Source organism: Leuresthes tenuis, unplaced genomic scaffold (genome assembly GCF_036924035.1).
Source record: "Leuresthes tenuis unplaced genomic scaffold, fLeuTen1.0.hap1 SCAF_6, whole genome shotgun sequence".
Classification (NCBI taxonomy): Eukaryota; Metazoa; Chordata; class Actinopteri; order Atheriniformes; family Atherinopsidae; genus Leuresthes; species Leuresthes tenuis.
The window spans coordinates 25798215-25816409 of record NW_027325360.1 but is presented as its reverse complement, the minus strand read 5'-3'; the positions used below and the strand labels follow the sequence as shown (position 1 = coordinate 25816409).

Below are 18195 nucleotides of genomic sequence, written 5' to 3'. Positions count from 1 at the left end.
ATGGAGTCTGCCAACAAGCAAGCCAGCCACATTCTCCAGCTACCTCTGCTCTATCCCGATTCAACGGCAGCGAAAAGCTGATTAGTTGGAAAGAGGGTCGACCTCCATTTATTATTTAATGGGCAAGACGCTGCAAACAGTCAGGGTGGCCACCAAGGTTAGTGATACACTGCGCTGACCTGACCAGGGGAGAGCTGCTCGGCCAAATACAAACACGCTCTTTCATCTTCTTCACTATGCCTGAGCTGCCCTCAATCCCTCCTGCCCGTGACCTTGCTGCACCCTCTCCAATCAGCGTCATTCCTTTTCTGGCATTCAGAGTCCGGCAGGAGAAACAGTGTTTCATTTTTGTGTTAGCATCCACTGCAGCAGCAGCTCTGTAGCCCTTGCACAGCCTAGGTAATCGAAGGGGAGAAGGCGTTAAAGGGGACCAAAGCCCTTTTATTGACATGCAGCAAACAGCAGCGGTGGAACAAAAGCCACTCAGCACCTATTGAAAGAGCTGGCCTGCAGACAGGGTGGTTGATTAGTGATTCGACACAGGGACCCTGGACTGTGTAGCTCATAATGAGAGCTTAGGGAGCAAGCCATGAGCCGATGGAGGATGGAGGTACAGTGGAGGTGGGCTGAGGACAACTCAGAGAAGAGGCAGGTTCTATCATAAGGAATTGATTTCCCACAAAAGCTGATAGATATATGTGTAACATGGCTCCAAAGGGAAAAAAAAGTAAAAAAAAAAGTAAGTGTATGGGCAAATCTTAAATCCTTAAGCTACAGCACTGGTAATGTGTTTATATATAAACAACAGTTAGGGGATAAGCCCTAAATCCACTGCCAAGCTAAATGGTTTATGCATTTTTTGTGTTTGTTTACTTTGATGTCAATTAAACAAATTGGTTCAACATCCCCAACGAACAAGGGATCTTGAGCAAGGGAATTTTACATTAATTCCAAAAGCTTCTATGACCCGCAGCACAACAGTAACCTCATCTTCACCTTTCATGTGGCCTCAGAGAGATGTTAACAGTGTCAGATGTGAACGATGGCAGATGTGTGTGCTTTCTTTCCTCTTCTCCATCTGCACGCTCTCTTCCTTTGTTGCACTGGTCTAATCCAGTATGTGTGGGCCGGTAAGTTTAATGGAAACAATTTATTAAGTCCGGCTTAAAATGCCATCTGCAGCTAAGCCTCCCAAAGCCGCTAAGCTCCTAGTTTCGCCCTGGAGCTTGCTGTGTTCACGCTTACTGTAATGCTCTGTTTAAAATGAGCACAACGGGTCAAAATTAATCAGGATTACAAGGACAGAAATCTACTTCAGAAATGGCTTTTCTACCAATCTTCTCCCTCCTATCCCAAGATGCCTAAGGTTTCTCCGATGGAAGGCACAATGCATGAGTTTACCATCTCACCATGGCAGGTTTTACTTTATTAAGACTTTAGGGCCTCAAAAAGTACAAAGAGTCTGAATAAAAGATGGTGCCTAAACCCATAAAAATCCCATAGATGCAACATTCAACATAGTCAGTATAAATTCCTAAGTGTTCTTGTAAGATATTTCTAGCTGCTGACAGCTGGGTGATAACTCCCTACCACTTCCATAGACCTAGCATTGTGAAATGTCATAAGAGGACCTGCCAGTAAAGTGTTTATCTGTGGATGTGCCCTCTACACGCTCAGCAGCTACATTTAGCTTCTCATTCGCCTTCAGGCAAGTGACAACAGTAAACTCTGACCTGCAATTCAATAGGAGTATCCTTGAGTGGAGCACAAATCTTTGCTGTGCTTTTACTTAAACATACCATCCTCCAGGAAATCAATAATTTGCAGGAGGTTTAAGACAGGAAATAAACAACAACCGATAACTATTAGATAATGCTTGCCCTCTGCTGCGCCTTCCTACATCATAACCACCAACACAGACAGACATCCAGAACTCATACTAGCTTTTGGATGAAAACATCCAAAGCGAATTACACATTATGTGCAGTACCATTACAGATACCATTAGCTTGTACTATCATCAGTAGGACTGGTTGCATGAATAACAGGTTGTCAACATACGAGTGATGTGGAGATGATGAAAAGTAAATATGAGAGAAAGAAGGCAAGCGTGTCTGGGTTTTGCCCAAAACCCTGTTCTGTGTACATAATTACAGTACTCTGCCCTCACTGATTACAATGTTGGTCTTTCCTCTTCTCCATGAACCCTGAACCGTTTCATTAACATGACAGTCTGTGTGCCTGTGTACAATTTGGACGTACCCTCAACTGTTTGTACTCGTAACTGTTCCCCAAAATAAGGTTAAAAAAGGAGCAGAACGTTTCAAAGAAAGGAAGAGGTAAAATAAAAGAAACACTCATTATCTGCTAATTATACAAGCCAAACATCATCACACCATTATATATTCATGCGTATCGTAATGTTTGTGTTTGTGTGTGAGTCTTTGCATCTGTCTGAGAGTCTACCAGCTAACAGCTCGACAGGCCTGGTGATCAGAGGAAAAAAGGCTTTTCATCAGTCCCACAGGACCATGAGTGAGGCCGGTAATGGGACACATACGCTGTGTTGCTGCATTCTAAACCAGAGGAAAACAGCCTGTGGGCTTCTATGTATTACACACACACATTATCCACACACAGAAAAAAAAAGAGTTTAAACAATAAACAAACACTGTCCTAGAATCTACTGTATCTTCAAACAACAACATTGGAAAGTGAGAACTGGGTGGCAGGTCTGCAGCTTTAGCATGGTAAGTTCTTCCTCATTATCACTAAATCATTCCATCAAACTGCAGATTTCTTTGTTGTTTCACCCTTTTGAACCTATAATTCTAATCTGGTGCCCTTCTACTACATCACCCAAACAGGATCTGCTTGATCTGTGTGATAATCACAAGAGACTTTGATTGGATTGTCTGGATGTAATTCCAGGGACCTAATCCTCTGCCCTGCTTGTGCATTAGTAAGATCCACAGAAGCATTCCTTCATCCACTATAAAGCAGTGGATTTTGAATGTGTGTTGAAGACGCTGGCTGTGCGTGTGCTATAGTTTTAAGTTTTCACAGCATGGGAATCTGCTTGTATGCAGCCCTGTTCTGAACAATCACGCAAAGGAATTTGAGTACCCTGACATCTGATAACTTGAGCAGCAGGGTGGAGAATAGATGGAGTTGGAAGTGATATAGTTGTTTGCTAAACCATGAAAGTCTGGAAGTCTTTACCACTGTGCTGGTTACACAAAGAGGATAGTAGTCACAGGTTATCTACAGCACACAGCCAGCATGCTTTAGCTCCTTCTTGTCAGCCAAGCTTTTCAGTGCTAAACCAAGCTTCCAACACATTTGTATGATGTTTCAAGGATATCTAGCGTTTAGAGTGGATGTTCTGATGTGGCAGTGAATAACATGAGCAACATTAATACCTTTCATATTTGGTTATCAGAGCTGTGGTATAATGTTACAACCAAGATGAAAAAAGAAAAGCTATCATTTTTCAAAACTATACCTAAACATTTTAAACAATTTTTTTTTTGTTAAAAATGTTTGACAAAAACAAGGTAACCAAAGCAACATATATTTTTCTAAAAACCCAGATTACAATAGCATAATGGGACCCAGTTGAGGCATGCTGATCTATTTGTTGAGTCTGCAGAGTTGACACCACCCACCACCACCACGTTCTCAGCACCGCCTACCTACAAAACCCTCCTCATTTGGCCGAAGTATACAGTGAGCAGATCAACCTCCATCTCCCTCAGCTTGTTTTAATGGGCCTCAATCCTGGTTGCTGCCCAGAGGGGACATGGTCTGCATGCTGCTATCTGTCATAAGTAGGCTGATCACGCCTCTTTCCTCCTCCCCTCCTTCCTGCATCCACAGCTTGACACCTTTAGCCCTGCTCTGACCTGCCAAGCATCATTGCATGTTGTAAATATTCAGATGCAGCCAACACTCTGTGCCCTCATGGTGCCTTTGACATGCCAAATATACCCAGGAATGTCTGTCAGTGGGTGCAAACAATTACACTAAATTACGTGGAACCATCTATGATCATACTCTACGAAAGCAAAGAAATTATATTCTACACATGTGCATATGTGGATACACAGTTTAAGTTGGTGTTGTCTCGGGGGGCTGACAAAGCTCTTTCTCTGTCTTTCCTTTGGCAGCCATTATGTTCTAGGCCTGCTGTCAGAGTGCTTGTATTGCCTGAGGGGAAACTCCCATTTGTGGGAGCATGTGGCAGGGAGGCTTTAAATCCCCTCTAATGAACCAATATGTGGGAGGGCTAAGCCTTTGGCGGGGTCATCCAAGAAACGCCACTATGCACCCAGACAAAAATGCGTGCATATGTAGTCACCAGACCTTGTTTATGCCTGTCGACATTTAAATGGGAGCTGCAGGATTAGAGCTGCGGATAATTCGACTCATTTGCAAAACCTAGTAGTTGTTATGTATATGAAAATAGCATAAGAGAAAAGACTTAAGGTTAAAGAGAAAACATTAGGATCTTCTTACCTTTGGGTGTGGTAGGGGAAAAGAGCTTCTCGGATCCTACATCAGATATCTGGAAAAACAAGATAGCAGATATTAATTGGATTTGTCTAATAAGATGAATCAGTGATAAACTACAGTTAATCCTGTTAAGAAAACAACCCATATAATTCAAGGTAATTCATCAAAACAAATGGAAGCGCTGGCACATATTTTGCCTGCCCACTGAAAGGCTTATTCAGCCACAAATCTGATCACAAGTGCTTGGAGATAAAGTTCCGCTCTCACACACAGCATTATACAATCAATCAACAGTCTCCAATCAGTGAAGGAGAGGAGCTTCTACTGTGCTGGGACTGCATGGCTTTCCCTGCTGATAAAGCAACATTAGGTGGCACTGTTGGGCCACCTGAAAACCCTAAGAAGATATGCTGTCAAGGACAGGGAAGCTCATAAGATGGCTATGCAGCAATAGAGCACAAAGGCTTTTGAAAACACACTGCTGTCAAGAAATCGCAATGTACACTGCAATATTTTTGGTAGACATTATAGCAAATTAACTAAATATGACTGCACTCTAAAAGCTAAGTCTTCATTTCAAAAATTAAATATCAATTGATGATTGGTTACTGGAAGAGGTAGCTGATGTGAATGACAGTGAGCAGTGGAAACCTGGAAGACTATAATCAAATGTTGGTTATGTCTATATAAAGCAGACTGGCATCTTACTATGGAGTGATAGAGCTCTAGACTAAACACTGCAATGTACTTCCCTAACTACTTTAGATGGTTTTGTATATGTTGGCAAGCATCAACTAAATAAAAAAGCACCATATATCTTTACAAAAGTACATGCTCACTGACCACATAGGGAACCATGACTGAAAAGCAGTAAATCCATGCAAAACCTAGCATGTAAAAGAAAAAAAAAGAAAAAGGAAACTGCAGCACAGCAAATTGTATGCATGCTTGTAATATAATATTAACAATAAAAATACTCCTCAGCCTGTAATATAATGGGCTTTGTTTAAATCTATGGTTTCCTTTTGCTTTAGCTCCTCTCATTTGAGATCTATGGACTTGTAAAAATCTGCGAAAGTTGAACATATGTTCCACCCAAAGGGCCTGAGTGTCCTTAACTGCCATGCTTGTATTTCATGCTGCACAAAGGGAGCATATGTAATGAATGAACAGTGAGTACAAGAAAGACAGAAAAAGAAAGCAAATGATTTTGTAAACACAGATGGCTGTCCTTGGCATCTTTGTTAGTTCTTCACAAGTGTTTTGAGGACATCCTCTTCTCTCAAAGACCTCCCAATTTCACTGTTGCTGTTCTGCACACTTGTATGTCTGTTCTTGATGTCTTGTTTCAGCGCCACTCAAAATAGAGCTCAAGGAAAGTGTAGATTCACTCTCTAATCTGCTATACCAACATATAGGCCTTAGAAAATACAGGTATGAAACCTTAATGGATGGAACTGATGTGCATGTTTAAACTCACAATTATAAAAACAGTCAAATAAAATAAATTATTCACAGAAAAATACTGACCTCAAGTAAACTGATGGTAAAACAAATAATTAAAGAGTCTGTTGCTCTAAGCTTCTGTAATATAGGAGACTTAGAATGTAGGTATGGACGCATTATGTACAACATTATGTACAACATTACAAGATTATTTAACATAGTAAGTTTTCTCAAGAGTGAAAATTAGCTGTGGCTTGCCGTTGCAACCCTGTCAGTTATGAGACTGATTAAGAACAGTATGTACGGACAGACTTGCCAGCAAGGTAGTGTTACACGGTAGATCACTAACTTTTGGAAAATGCTGTAGAGTAAGACAATAACTTTGGTCTTGATAAGTGGATAATTCATAGCAGGACAAACAGAAATATTTTCGGTTTCCTCCTACCATAGACAAAGTGAAAGACTATAGAGGAAAGACAGAATGTTGTGCATTGCCCTCTTTCAGTCTCCCAGAACCGGGGCGCCAGGATACAACACAGGCTCTTTGTTAGCTTTGGACAACATTAAACGCTCCAGTACCAAGCCTCAGCACTGCAACAGCACAACTTTAGCCTTGAATCACGGCCCTGCAGGCTCTGGAAGAAAAATATGAGCTCAGACTGAAATGAAGCTTGTCAAATGGACACGGGAGCTGGCTCAGGGTCTTGCTTAGAGTGGCATGGGGTCACAAAACCAGAAAAGACAGGGTCTGTAATGCTATAACTCACTGTAACAGTGAAAACAGTTGTTATGACCAGAGTGGTTATCCAGAGAGCAAGACAGACATAACATGTTCCAGAGAAAGAGAACAGAAAACCTGTGTTTACCCTGTGCCAAAACGACTCAGATCTCCTACTTTTCCTACTTTGGCCATTTTTTGTGTGCAGTGAGCTGTTTTATATTTCAAATATATTCCAAGTAACATCAACAACCAATATTTAGGTTTTAATACTGTGTTTTGCACCTGCCAAGTCTGTATGAGTCAGTCACATAATCCACAATTACAAGGCCGGCTTGCAAAAGCACTTCTTAAAAAGGCATGTCAAAGCAGTGCTCTGATTTGGCTAGCTGTTGTTTTTGTAGAACTTTCTGGGTTTTGTTGGTCAAGTTGACATTTTTTCACTGGGCTGTGCTGCTGGCAGTCTGAACTGCCTGCGGTTGTGGTGTACAGAGGTCATGTATAACAAATTCTTCACACTCTCTTTGTTGAGGCAACCCTGGCTGCCATTAAAAACAGACAGAGAAAGATGAGACAAAGGGGAAATATAAATAGAGAGAAACAGAAAGACAATGAAAAAAAAGGAGCAAAGGCCAAGTTTTCCAAAGGAAACAGGGAAATTTAACCATTTAAAAAAATAATGGGGGAAATTTAAAACACATTGCCTGGGAGCCAAAAGCCCTTGGAGCGGGCCGCAGGAAGCCTGACCTTTGTGAGGGCCGTCTGCTATTTGAGCCTGGGGCTTCGGGGGCCTGGCCTCCTCTCTGGAGGGCCGTCAGCAGGCCTCAGCTTTCCTTCCCTATTCTATTCATTAGCCATGCTTTATGATTCAGCTTCCTCTGAGCCACACAAGAGCTCCCTGAGGAAAGAGACTGCTGGATAGAGGGAGAAAAAAGGGAGTGAGACTAAAGGAGGGGGGAAAAGAAAGAAGGAGGTCACAGGGCCCAGCCGGAGCTCAGCTCCCAGCAGCTGTGAAATCCTCCTGCTTCCTCGGCAGGCGTAAAAGGAACAGGGGGGAGAAAGAAAAAGAGGGAGTCCAGGGAGGGAGCCGGGCCAGTAAACCCACCATCAGACTGCTAACTCCCTAAAGCACCACAAGCAGAACCATAATTCCCAGATTTAGGGAATGCCAAATTACAAATTACACTGCTGTTTGTTTTTAAAAGTCCTCAATTTCCCAGAACACCAATGACTTGTTGACTGCATAAATCTCCAGATGATAGAGTTGCAGAGGGAGAGTGGAGAGGCAAAAAACCTTGCTTGTAATAAGTGAGACATTTACTGTGAGGCCAAATACATTTGCTTGCACTGAAAAGGAGCATGCTGAAATATCTTACTTAAAAACACAGCAAGCTGTTTAATTCTGAAAATCTGAGACGAGCTTAATTGCATTATTTTAGTGTTAAAGAGCCTCCATGCTTCATTTTGACACAATGGGCCACCAGAACAAGGCAATGCAGCCAGAAAGGGAGGGCAGTATAATCAACTGAATGACCTTGAAGCATAAATTTATGAAAAGCATTGATCAGTTAAGGCTGTGATTTCACTCAGACAGGAAGGTCAGCAATTACCCAGATTCAATTAACCTCATTTAGTAAAGACTGCTGAGAGACCATTTTCTCTCCCCACAACCCACCACACAGCAGTCTCTCCTTGCATTATATCAAATGGTCCCCAGGCCTTTCTACAATCTACCTTTGATCTGAAAGCTCCTATTGCATGGCCTGCATACCATGTAGCTGAGCAATGTATCTCCGAGCAGGGAGAAATCTTGCAGCCAGAGGTTGAGTAAACCTAGACTAAATACAAGCAAATCCCTAATACAGTCTCCTTCCATCCTTGTAAAAGAAGGTACAGCCCTTCCCGTTATAATATTTAAACAACCTGGCAATGCTATCACAACAGCTGCGGTGTGAAAACAAAGAAACCTGTTAGTAGACTTTGTTGTGGGCTCATGCCTGTAAAGGCTATAATTACATTTTAGTTCTGAGTCATTTGGCACATGCTATGTTCTTGACAGACTGCTGTAGGACAAGTGGTAAGGTGGCGAATTTTAACAAGTATATACTACAAACTAAATGTGAGCCAGCAAGTTTTCAAAATGTAATTTCTATCACTTGAAAAGGCAACTGTCGAGAATGACTGGCAGCTCACCACCAAAACAAATTTGATGGGCAGAACAAAAGATTTTTGCTTCTGCAAAATGATACAAACATATGAAAGGCACAGGAAACAAGCAAGATATATTGTTGTTCATGCTTCCCTGTCTATCTGCTGCAGATTAGATGTCCAAATGTCTTGGCTTGATGGTCCAGTTTTTAAAAACACAGCTACTTTTATACTGTTTGAACTTGTATTTATGTGACGTGACATGACACAAAAAAATTCACTCACAAACATGACAGAAGAAAATGAGAGTGAAAAAGAAAATAGGGGAAGAGAGCCAATGGACGCATATCCTGGCATGGACAATCAGGCTCTCAATTACCCAGACAGAACCTGTCTGTCCAAGTGTCCTACCGACCAACACACACACATATGCACTCGTGCATGCACAGGTGTTCACCCACACAGTGAAAATTTGTTTCCCTTTTGGTGCTTCATCACTGTCAGCTTCCTCCTTTACTGCCCTCTCTTTCAATTTTCCATTCACTGTCACCTGAAATCCTGATTCTCCTCTTTTTTTCAGAGTCATACTGAGTCGTACTCCTGCTAAAAAGTAAAGGTGACAGAGCCTTCGTAGACAAAGCCTTAAAGCTATAGAAGAAACTGCCAGAGGAAATCAGGTCAGCAGAGTCGACGACCTCTTTTAAATATCTCCTTAGAACATACTTTAACTGGAGAGCCTTTTCTTGATTTTACTTGATCTATTGATCACTTTTTTTTTCTTTCAATGCTTATGTCTGCTGCAGTGGATTGTATTATTTTACACATAACTATTTGTTAGTTTTGTTTGATTGTTATCTTGTTTTTGGAGCAACATAGTCATGGTGCATCAATACAGACGTTTATCAGCACCCACTCACCATCCTCAACCACTGTCACCTTTTCTCCCCCAGATGTCTGTGCATACTACTTTTACAATAAATGCCGCATTAGACAGGCACAGTGGGCCTCCAGCTCTCCGGCTGCAATGGGAGACACCAAATTAATTATCTCCCCAGCATTTGTCCTCGCGCCGTTCCAGAAACTTAATGACCTCCCGAGCGGTCGTTTATTATAAGGCGCAGCAGTGCTATGCGTTCCCAGGGAACAAGCACCAACTACCTTGCTTTCAATTCCCACCTTCTACTCTCTCCACAGTCGCCGCTGCCTGCTTGTCAGAGCAGGTGTGGGCCAGCAAGACTGCAAACCCCCAGCAAGCATGATGAGATATACAGCCAAGAGAACGGAAGCATCCCACGCAACTGTCAACCAGCAGATATTCGCCTCAACTGGAGCATCATTAAGATGATAATGAATTCCTGGGTGACTGTGTAGAATGGAGTGGTCTCCCCTTGCACACTTGCAAAACACACAAACCTCTTTTATATTTAGCCCCTAGTGCCATTTTCATAACCATGTAAAAATGTGTGTGCGTGTCTGTGTGTATTTGCATGACGGAGCACCAGGGCTGGAGACTCCTGTTCCCTCTCACCCTAGCAACAGACGCAAGGAAATGAATGCCGATAGAAGAGCAGGGTGGCTTGAGCTTTGTGTAAAATATTACCCTTCGTCTCGCTTACTGCACCCCACACTATCACTCCTCCCTCCCTTCCCTCCCTGGCTGCACAGCAGTTGCTAGCCCTTATCATGGCTGCCTGTCAGTTTAGTATACAAATTAGCAGTCTATCAGGGGAATGCAGGGGCCTGTTTCATCAGTAGGGAGAAGGGCAGAGGCATGCATTGCATGAAACCTTCTTGCTGTTGCAGACAGAGAGGGTCACAAATCAACGCCGGAGCAGGCCCACAGCCAGCACTAACCAGATAAGGAGAAATGAAGGAAAAAGGACGAGACGTATTTCACTAGAGAGAATCCAGGCCTGCTCAAACTCCCTGCAAGGGCCCAGAGTAAAAGATGGAGTTGTGGTATAAGAACTGGGGAGGTCACAATAGATCACAATAATATAACTTATTATAATATAATATAATAATATAACAGTATCGGGCAAATGGATCTGACAAAGAATAAAGACAAAAAAACTACATGGATAACAGGTCCGGAATAAAAGACAGATAAATTCCATTAATGAAAGTGTCCTCAGTTGATTAACAACTAAAAATTGGCAAAAAATATCACTAGCACATCCCTAGTTTCTCCTCCTACAGTGAACCTGTGCATGTTAATACCAACAGAGACAAAACGTCTGCTAAGGGCTCTCATTAAGTGGCATAATGCAATGAGGCACAGACTAAATTGCAGCAATAAAAGCTGACAGACAAATCATCTCGACCACTGCAATCCATTTAACTCAATTAATGAAACACTAGAACTGAGTTCAGTGGTTTAAAAGCATGTGTGACTCTCCTCATTGGTCAGTCCGGAGGGGGTTTAAAGCAGGGAAATAAGGGCAGTGGAAGACTGAAAAAACAAAAGCAGGAATGGTACTAGTTCTGTTCGGTGAAGGACAGCTGACTGTGAAAGGGGCCTGGCCTCCTTCCCTTATTAATGTCGCAATGTAAGCCAGCAGCGATAAGAACCTCAGGTAATCTCTCAGTGGAATCAGAGGGCTGTTCATCATTACTCCCTGGCCCTGATATAGATCTGAGAACCGGTGGCCTCACTCGGCTCTCCAGGCTTCTCACCAGCAGAGATGGCAGATAGCCCTTTAAGACATGGCTCACTGCTCCCTGAATGGCTGGTCAACAGCAACAACCAAATCCTGGGTCCCTTTGGGCCGGTGTGAGAAGGTATGATAGGATAGGAAACAGAAACCCACTCTCCCCATATCCACATCATCCTTTTGTTGTAAAGCCTTTACACTATTGTCAGCGTGGGCGGTAGGAAGTAAAAAAGCCTTTCTGGATGTTATTGTCTGAGAGGCAGGATAACAGACAGGCGGATTATTTAAAAAAAAAAAAACAGCTTTCTCCAGAGCTCTCACAATGCGGCACCGTTGTTGCTGTGGAGAGGATCCTGGAGGAGATAATAATAATATTCCTAGTCAGAGCTTTTGCAGCATTCGAGCTGCCTTCTAACAGAGAGATACACATCATTCTGACTGGCCCGCTGTGACATAATCACCCTGCAGAGAGCTGCAGGCAAGCTTGGTAGGCAAACCACCTCTCACTGCAGCTTGTTAAGAGGAAGGTGGCTTTAAGCACTGCTCAATAAAAACTCCTATTGAACTTGTTTTTTTTTCAGTCCATCTGAACAATGTCTAGGTGAGTCATAGCCTACCTCAGGCTACACAAGTTACATTCTTCCTTTCTTCTCCTCTCATATGATTCCACTGTGCTTTTGACTTGGATGAGTTTGCTAAGAGGGGGGAAAAACAAACTTGGCAGGATGTTAAATAATGCAGCGATAAAAAAGCGGTGACCCCTTCCCTTGCCTCAACCCACACATGGTGAATTTCTTCTGCAGCAAAAGAAAGCGCACAAAGAGAAGAAAAGGCCGAGTTGGCACTACATGAAAATATGTGGCAGGCATTGGTTTATTCCTCTGGGCGCGGACACCTTTAATGAGAGGAAAAAATGCACAGCAAAAGGCAGATCTCCCCCATACAACACCAGTGATTTTGAGTAAAATGAATCACCTCCCCTCTAACACAAATAAATATTATTCTATTACAAGTGGGAGTTTATTGCTGACTCAGGGCTAGCAAAACTATGGGGGATCCAAGCTCAAAATACCAGTCTTCATTCTCCATTCCAGTCATTTTGCATCCCACAGCTTCCTTAACTCTACACCATGCATCGACAAGATGTTTGTGACCCCTGACCTTTCAGCTTGGTGAACTGCTGAGCACACAAATTTGATGGGTTGGGATTATCCAGTGAGTAAAAGAGTATCTCATAATTGATAAAAATGACAGGAAATGGAGCAAAGACTATTTTTGGTATTCATCTCAATATCTTACTCATGTAAGCTGCACATGTGCAAGGGGTGAATGGCAAGGGTGGAGTGGAAAACTAGATATGGGATACTGCCAAACATCTCACTGCTCTCACACCACCAGCAAGGCACACTATCCTCTCTGCTAGCACAAACAAACACGGTATGCACTATATAAAGGAGTCTAAGGCCTCTAAAGCCCCCAGGACATGCTGGAAAAGGATGTGGCACGTTAAATGGAATTTACTTTTGATGCAGACATCAGGCCTCAAGTTTCCGGCAGCTGTAACCCAAGCTTCTCCCTAGGGGCTCACTGCAGGGTTGGACAGGACACCATATGCCCTGCAGTCACCTTTAGAAATGCCTTCACTGCTTAGATGCCATTATAAAAGGTGTAAAATGGAGGTAGTTGTCAGGGGTTCAAAGGCAGAGTTATATTTTACAATCAAAGTTGATACTGAACTTTTTGTAAAGTATTTGGTTTCTATCAAGCTCACAATATGTCCACTTCTCTGTTACACAATGCTTCCTTCTGACTGCTTCCTCCTCTCTACTTTTAACCATGACGAAATATCAGCATTTTTGCTTTATAAGGGATCTGACGATGGAGGAGGTGTGGAGCTAACTGTCCACCATTTGTGAATCCAATCACTTTAATGTGACAGCTGCAGAGAGAGAGATAGCCTATGACTTTAATATGTAAAATCATTCTAGCATTACCGCACTGTGACCTGACTTTGACCATGTTTGTGGCAGTTTTCATTTTTAGTGACTTCTACTTACTACCAGTGCCTATGATATTTGTTGTTATAGCAACTACTATAAAATAATGTTGACTGGAGGTGAGTTTATTCAAATTGTATTATCATCATTATTGAAAACACAGCAAACTACATTTCTAGGAACAATAATAAAATACTTTGTCATGGCTGTTTTGTTTCTCTTATTGGCCCAGTTGAACTCTGAAAACCTACAAATTCTTAACTTTGATAATAATATAGCACCTGTGAAGGAGTCTGATCAGGCATCTCTTTGAACACAAACTCCTGGACAGTGTAGAAAGGCACAGTAAGAGGAACACATTTAATATGTTCGGATGAGCAATTGCCGCAGAGATGACTATTACACATAGTTGGCCATGCCAAGCATATGCGGAGCGTCATTTGCTCTGGATTAAAATATAATGAAGTAAGTGACTGTAACTTTGTCTTACATGCAACAGCTTAAATTATTTAAGTGTAAGAAAAAAAACAACAAGCAAAGAATTTTCCCAGGAGCACTAATACTCTTTCCTGAGCTTGTTCATGATGGCAACAATGAATATCTTAGTGCTTGTTAAAAGCTTTGTTTTTCCTTGCGAGTCTCTTTGTCAGAGCAGAATAAATTAGCAAAGAGGATGCAAAGGGGAGTCACATGCACACATGCAGAGGCCAGTCATTTTCATTTCAAGGACATTGGCTTCAGCGACATTATTATTACACTAGATTTGATCTAATTTATTCCTTTTTGTTTGGAAGTTTAATAGAGAAAGCAAGGTTTCACAGCTTGTTACCACAGTGCAGGATTGCCATAACAAACGGGTTCCCAGTTCATAAAGCAAACCTGTTAATAACGTTGATAAACTACCTCTGGAATGTTCTGTTATCTGCATTTTCTACAAGAGGCTTGCTCTTGTCACTGATTATCTAAGCTATGCTAAAACTTGTGCTTGTTTTTCTATGGTAGTGTCTACTTCTGCCTGACTCAGGTGGCTCCTGCATCTATTTGAATAAGAGATATGCAAACAGATGAAGTCAAGGTAGCAGCTTGTGTGCTCAAGCAGCCTTTTCTCACATCTGAGAGAGTCCTTGGATTCATTGGTTCACATTCCATAACCTTCATACAGCATTCATTCATTCAGCAGAGAAGGAAAAAGTATGTTTGCATTTCATGTCTGTCAGGAGTAGAGATGCATATGGCTGAACTGAAGAAGCCAATCTAAACCAAGTCACGACTGCAAAGGATGCACATAAAAGTTGGCAGAACTCATATGACTCACCATGTAAGGGTGACAGGAAAAACCATCAGTCTTCCTTTATGCGTTTTCTGTCAGTACAATTAAGGATTTAGTGGATAGAGAGGGGTTCAATCAAGTGCTAAATGCTGCGAGGCTGGACACAGTAGGGTAGAGAGGGGTGTAGAGCGTTATGTCAAATCAAGTTCTACTCATGCTGTTCTTGATATTCCTTGGTAACGCATTGATAGATGCACTGTCAATGAAGGATAAAAAACATATTCAAGTGCATTGCAGCAGGGGCTTGCAGCTAGCCTTAAGAAGCAGCATAGCTTTCCACACTATGTCAAACAATGTGTAATTGGAGATCACTGCAAGTGTGCTATAAAGTCAGATACTTGCCCTGGCCACCTTACATGTCCATTGTTAACATAACCCTAGCAGTATACCGGTGTAGGGAGGCAAATTCTTTTGGTATGTTACCCATGCACCCACGACAGATCAACACCTCCATACAGAAACAGAAGCAGAAACAGATGCACTCACAGAGTTCAGAGTTCTATTAGCTCCATTACCAACCACTGCGACAGCCTTTACATCCCATCTAAGAAACACATAAAACACACATACAAGCATGTATGTGTGTGTTTGTGTACACACAAAGCAGGGAAGCTTTCAATTCTTCTACCAATTATCCAGAAAAATTCTTCTTTGAGTTGTTTATGTTAGCACGACAATAATTTCAGACTGATGAGTAGGAAAACAGTGTGGGCCGACCAAATGTGATGATTGATGGGTCACTGGAAACTATTCCTCCATCTCCCTCTCCTTCCTGCCGAGGGAGACTTTAACCTGCTTCTGTGACATTTACACTTGTTCTATCAGCGCAGGCCCCACCTTGTCCCTAACAGGTGGCCTGTCCCTCACAGCAAAGTCATTTGCCTTGCACAGCAGTAGCCATGGGTAGTCCTAGCCAAGCTGCATTCTCGTTTCAACTTTTAGAGCTCAGGCCAGAGAGATGCAGTGGCAGAATGTGGCGGAAAAAACAAGGGGAGGGAAGGAAGAAAAAACTACGCCAGTCAAATAAATGCCACTGTAAGCACAAGTGGCAAGTCTTGTTTGGGGTCCTCCCTGCTTGGGGCCTTAAAGGCCAATACTGCCTCATCTCCTCAGTTATGCCTGGAAGCAAGGTGGGTGGGTGAGAGATAGGGAGAGAATTGTCTGATTGCCATTGCCAAGAGTGAGAGCAGGCCAATTATATTCCCTCTTCCTCAAGAGTCAGTCAGCCCCCACTGGTAGAAAGAAACTTCTGCTATCTCTCCTCTCCTCACCTCTCAAGACACTTCACATAGATAAATAAATGACAGCCTCACTGGGGCTTGGCCCAGCCTCCTAAAATACATTGCACAGGCTGGCTGTCTGCTTGTCCGTTTGCCTTCACATGGCATTACTGCAGATAGACATTTTTCACATTATTATCGTTGCATTGTCTCTGTTGCTCTGTTCACTCACTGAGTTGTGGCTGATGATGTTGGCAGAGGACCTGAGGAGATTGGGAGGAAATGTCTCTTGTCAAAGTCAGCATAGCCTAGCTCTGCAGAAATTTAACAAGTTCCCTGGGCTCTCTCCATTCACTGTTTGACGGAGCACTGTGCCAGGACATGGCCTTCTGACAGCCCTGGGCATGTCACTGTCACTGTCACTTGATAGGAAAGAGAGGCTAGGAGAGAGGAGAGGCAAGAGGGCTCAACCCTAAAACACTCACACTTAACTACACATCTTTTTATTGCTATTTTGCTTTAGACACTGAAAAAAACAGCAATTTAAATTTGACTTCATCTGACAGTCTTCAATATTTAAAAGATGACCATCTTTGGGCTGTCATTGTAAAATACTTGAATCTTAACAGAGAGCAAAACATCCCAGGATGTTTTTTTTTCAGTAATAATCAGCTCAAAGTCAACAGAGACACAGTCAGGCTTAAACTGCATGTGTACAAGCATTTTTTCCCCTAACACTCTCACCACTCCCTGATGGTTAAACCAAAAACCAGATGTTGCGGATAAGTGAGGATAAAATACAAGGCAAATAAAAGCTGAGGATGGAATGGTATACATTAACTATAATCAAAAAGAAACACAAAGCAGACTGGGATGCTTTAATTACTTTTCACATATAATTTTGTTTTGTGGGGACAAGAAAAGCTTCACGAAAATGAAAGATAAAAGGGAACTCAAATTACATGGAAAGAAAGTGTGCAGTGCATCCATCCTTCACAACTGTAGACAAGGTTGCCTCAGAATCTCTGTCAATTGTCAATGGATACAGAACTTTGCAATGCTGGATCTAAATTGTTCTGCATGGCAGTGACAACAAGAAATATGTTGAAATACACTGCAAACTGACAAAAACAAAATAAAGCAACAAAAAAAATGGCACACATAGTCTGAGCATACAAATTATAGTGATAGTTTTTGTCATGTATTCTTCATCTAGAATTCCCTCAACCAATATGATTTTTATAATTTGTCATATCATCCTGCCATCCTGCCAAGAAGCTAGATATGCATTATGTCAGGCCACTGGAGAGAACTTGGATAGGGCCTGAGTGAGGTGCTCTATGAATCTTCTTCATTGCCATGCCCTGTTTGCAGAGTCTCTCTTGACTCGCTGGTGTTGCCACAGTGCTAAATTGCACAGCTGTTCCACAATCTGTGGCAGTGTTAATTACCCAAATGTGAGCGGCAGCTCGTCAGTTCCTCACTAACGAAGAGGCCTGCTTTTCAGTGAGGGTGCCGTATGTTTGGTATGTAGGCCCATTTCCACCCAATTCTCCCCAGGCTGTGCATGGACCACCCGACACATCCGCATCCTGGAGAAGACGCATCTAATTAAAGCTCCCAACTCAAATCTGCTTACTATGGGGGAAAACCACACGAGCTGGATTAAAAGACGGAGAGAGCAGTGAAGTGGGATAGGGGGGCTTTAATACACTGCAAGTGAAAAGGCTTAGGAGGAAATATGATAACTCTCCATGGTAAGATCTCAGGCAAAGCTGGAAGGAAACACTGTGTGAATGTGAGCCGATCAGTCAGCGTTTGTCAGTCTGATCCCTTAGCAATTCCAAAGCCCCGAGGCAGAGACAGACAAGAAGGTTGTTTTCTAGAGAAGTGGCTTCTTAACACTTCTGGTTGCCCTCTCTTTCACATGTACACCAATTCTTGTCTACTAGCACTTAAACTCAGAGAACTCCAACCAAAATTGAGTTCAGATAATAATGAATGACTCTGATTATGTCTCTTTTATATACATAAAAATGCGCTCTCTATTCCAGTCTTCCACATTGACAGCGCATAACAATAGTCGTGTCCAGCAGACACTGTAATCTGTTAATGTACTACATTATAAAACACATCACTCACTTCTTACATGCAATATTCAAAACAA

General features: G+C 42.3%; 1 protein-coding gene across 10 annotated transcripts in view; it reads right to left on the bottom strand.

Moving 5' to 3' along the window:
* fbrsl1 (fibrosin-like 1) overlaps positions 1–18195 on the bottom strand; it is a 260510-nt gene that overhangs the window by 28297 nt on the left and 214018 nt on the right. For all 10 annotated transcript variants that reach the window (XM_072388437.1, XM_072388438.1, XM_072388442.1 and 7 more), the window contains one exon: positions 4519–4567. In XM_072388437.1, the coding sequence (XP_072244538.1) occupies positions 4519–4567 (49 nt within the window). The remainder of the gene's footprint in view (positions 1–4518; positions 4568–18195) is intronic.